Consider the following 4045-nt stretch of genomic DNA (forward strand, 5'->3'; position numbering starts at 1 on the left):
GCGGCGAACAGGCCCGGAGCCGGGAGGCTGCGGGCGGCGGCGCTGGGCCCGGCTCGGCGAGAGAGGCTCCGAGATGCCAAGCAAGAAGAAGTACAACGCGCGGTTTCCGCCGGCGCGGATCAAGAAGATCATGCAGACGGACGAAGAGATTGGGAAGGTGGCAGCAGCTGTGCCTGTCATCATCTCCCGGGCGCTCAAGCTCTTCCTGGAGTCCCTGTTGAAGAAGGCTTGTCAGGTGACCCAGTCTCGAAATGCCAAAACCATGACCACGTCCCACCTGAAACAGTGCATTGAGCTGGAGCAGCAGTTTGACTTCTTGAAAGACTTGGTGGCATCCGTGCCCGACATGCAGGGGGATGGGGAAGACAACCACTTGGATGGAGACAAGGGTCCTAGAAGATGGACTGTGCCTTCCCGAAGGGGCCGGAAACCAGGCAGCAGTGGCAGGAAGAACGGAGGCACTGGAAGCAAAGGCAAAGACAAGAAGCTGTCTGGGACAGACTCGGAACAGGAGGATGAGTCTGAGGACACAGACACTGATGGAGAAGAGGCACCACAGCCTCCACCCCAAGCCAGTCACCCCCCTGCCCACTTTCAGAGCCCTCCAACCCCCTTCATGCCCTTCGCCTCTCCTCTGCCTTTGCCCCCAGCGCCCCCTGGCCCCTCAGCACCTGATGCAGAGGATGAAGAAGACTATGACTCCTAGCGCTCACTGCCCTGACCCCAGGCTATGTGCCCCTTTAGTTAGTATTAGCTGCTCTGGGGAGAAAAGAAAGATGGAATTGTTATTAAATTTATTAAATACATTTATTAAAAAAGGAAAAAAAAACCTGATAGGTCAAGAAAGCAATGGAAGAAAAACCAGCTGATCCTCTCTCTCCATGCTTCCCACATTGATATCCCCATGAATCTTTATAGGTTCTGCCCTACTCTTTTCTCTGCCTCTCTATCTTATTGTATCCTGGGTCCTCCAAAACCTCTATGGCTAATTCCAGACAGCTGGTTGTTGACTGCACAGCCTGATTTAAGGATAACTTTAGTAACAGTCTTGAGTTTCACAGTACAATCAAATATCCCTCGACATTTCCCCTTTGTCTAAATAAATAAAAAGGAAAAGTTTTAACTCTAACATAGTGAAACTATGCACAATAAGAACAATTATCAGATAGGAATTACATGTACATGTGGTGGTGGTGGCGCAAATCTTTACTCCCAGCACTCAGGAGGCAGAGGCTGGCAGATCTCTGTGAGTTTGAGGCCAATCTGATCTACAGAGTAAGTTCCAGGGCAGCCTCCAAAGCTACAGAGAAATCCTGTCTCAAAACAAAGCAAACAAAACAAAAAACAGAATTACATTTACAATGTCCAATCCATTTGTATTTGAAAAATTCTAAAAAAAAATTACTCTATTATCTACGATACCTTGATGACCCCAAAATTTTGTACATAAACCAGTTTTTTTAAATAAGGTTTATTTATTTATTTATTATGTATACTGTGTTCTGCCTGCATGTGTGCCTGCAGGCCAGAAGAGGGCACCAGATCTCACTATAGATGGTTGTGAGCCACCATGTAGTTGCTGGGAATTGAACTCAGGACCTCAGGAAGAGCAGCCAGTGCTCTTAACCTCCAAGCCATCTCTCCAGCCCCCATAAATCACTTTCTAATATAACTTGTATTACTATCCTAAAACTATCTTTTTAGACTTTAGACATTTCTAAGATAAATATCTTAAGCTTATATGTCTTTCAACCTTATAAACTTTACATTTCTTTTCTAAGTTTCTTTTCTGAATTTGGTAAAAAAAAAAAAAAACGGTTTAACTATCTAGTTTTTAACCCCATTAGAGACATGAAAAGAATAAACATTGCCTGAATATTCAGGAAGTGTGGCACAAACAACTTCCTTTTGTTTTTGTTGTTGTTTTGTTTTGTTTTTTGAGACAGGGTTGCTCTGTGTAAGAGCCCAGGCTGTCCTGAAACTCCCTTTGTAGACCAGGCTATCCTGGAACTCCCTTTGTAGACCAGGCTGTCCTGGAACTCACTTTGTAGACCAGGCTGTCCTGGAACTCACTTTGTAGACCAGGCTGTCCTGGAACTCACTTTGTAGACCAGGCTGGCCTTGACTTCTGTCCCACAGCAGGTGACTCTTCTGACATGAGACAGAGATTTGGATTTCCCTTTAACAAGCATGCTTGGGTTTAGAGAAGAAGAGAGACACACTCCAACTCAAAAGACAGCTTTAATTTTTAATTGAACTGGAACTACAAAAACACCATTTGCCTTATATGTCTGTAGAGAATACAAAGACAAACATCTGGGAAGATTTATGAGAATTTGTTCTATTGGGTTTGTGCTATCCCATCAGGTCAATTACTCTCTCCTCTGAGGACTCATCCTTCTTCTTCAGATGTCTCTTTTGTCCGGTGGTCTTCAGATTCCTTAACTGGATGCTTGCTTTTATTCTCCTGGAAAGAAAAACCAAAACCCTTCCCCAACTGTACCTTGGGGAGTTCCCATTTTTGGCAGATTTTGTCTGATCAAATGAAAGGCGTTTGTCAGTCTTATAAGTTAGTTTAGACTCAATGGCCACAATGTTTGGTGAACTATCACCTCTCTTACTCAAGAGGTTTCTCCTGCTCAAATCAAAACTTTGTCCTTCTTGATGGAATCCACAGCTTTCTTCCCCTGTGGAAACAAACGCAGAACCCCTTCCCCCACCTAACACATACCCTGGTTTCCATTCTGAGGTCAACACATCTTTATTCAGCCTGACTTAACTCGGCAGTTGTTTCTATTACCCGCTGTCTCTCCGCAGCTGACATCACTTTCTCGTTAGCATTTAAAATGTTACAGGTAACAGAGCATTGTGTTATCTGTCTCTGGGTCTTTATCACTCCTTTCTGTTTATTAAGCATAGCTCTTAAAGTGTGATTAGACCTTTCTATAACTGTTTGTCCTGTAGGGTTGTGTGGTACACCTGCAATATGCTTTAGGTTGTAATACGTGAAACCCTGTTTCGCCTTACGGGAGACATCTGCTGAAGCACTGTCTGTCTTGATTTGTGCAGATATCCCCATGATGTAAGCGTAATTACAGAACCAGCCTTGTCGGAACTCAGACCAGTTCCCCATTTCAACGCTGAATATGTTTATGATATGGTGCACATACGGCCATTTTCCAAACCTTGCAAAATGAAACACAACCATTTGCCAAATTTCAGTTCTTTGGGTACCTTTTGGGTTACTTCCTGTAGGTAATGGAGTTTGGTTATACAAAGAACAAGTAGGACCTTTCTTTATAATTTTCTTGGCTTGTTGCCAAGTGACAGGAAAAAAATACTTTTTTAAACATCTTCTTGTAACATGGTGTTTTTATGAAATTCTGAGGCTTCTAGCACATTCCCTGTTAATTGCTGATCAGTTTCATCATTACCTGTGCTAGAGGGCCTGGAAGACTCTTATGGGATCTGATGTGTGTTACATACAAGGGATGATTTCTATTTCTGATTACTTGTTGTAACTGAATAAATAGCAAAGATAATTTTGAATTATCTGGAATAAGCGCAGTGGTTTCAATATGTAAAACTACTCCTTCTGTATAGTGAGAGTTAGTAACTATATTAAGAGATTCAGGGAATACCGCTCTGACTTTTTAACTGAATCACAAGGGCTCTGAGCAACTTTACCTATTTTTCCAGACATATATGCCTTTCCTGATTTATTTGCATCAGTATAGAATGTAAGGGCCCCAGAAACTGGTGTCCTTTTTAATATATGAGGGAGAATCCAATTAGTTCTTCTTATAAACTGAAGTCTCCTACTTTGGGGATATTTGTTGTTAATCTCTCCCAAAAAATTACTGCAAGCTCTTTGCCAATGCCCATTTTCTGCCCATACTGAGGCAATTTCACCATCAGTAAAAGGTACCACAATTTCTGCTATGTCTCTTTCTACTGATTGATGGAGTTTCACTTTTCCTTTCTGAATCAATTCAGAAACCTTGTCTACATAGATCTTTATTTATTTACTTAATTTGAGTGCTAA

At 42.4% G+C, this 4045-nt stretch overlaps 1 protein-coding gene across 1 annotated transcript; it reads left to right on the forward strand.

Moving 5' to 3' along the window:
- Window positions 1-901, forward strand: LOC130862217 (dr1-associated corepressor-like). The gene has a single exon (XM_057751717.1). It carries the CDS (start codon window positions 74-76, stop codon window positions 704-706), a length of 633 nt encoding a protein of 210 aa, XP_057607700.1. The 5' UTR covers window positions 1-73; the 3' UTR covers window positions 707-901.
- Window positions 902-4045: the final 3144 nt, after the last annotated feature.

This window comes from Chionomys nivalis, chromosome 19 (genome assembly GCF_950005125.1).
Source record: "Chionomys nivalis chromosome 19, mChiNiv1.1, whole genome shotgun sequence".
NCBI classification, from domain to species: Eukaryota; Metazoa; Chordata; class Mammalia; order Rodentia; family Cricetidae; genus Chionomys; species Chionomys nivalis.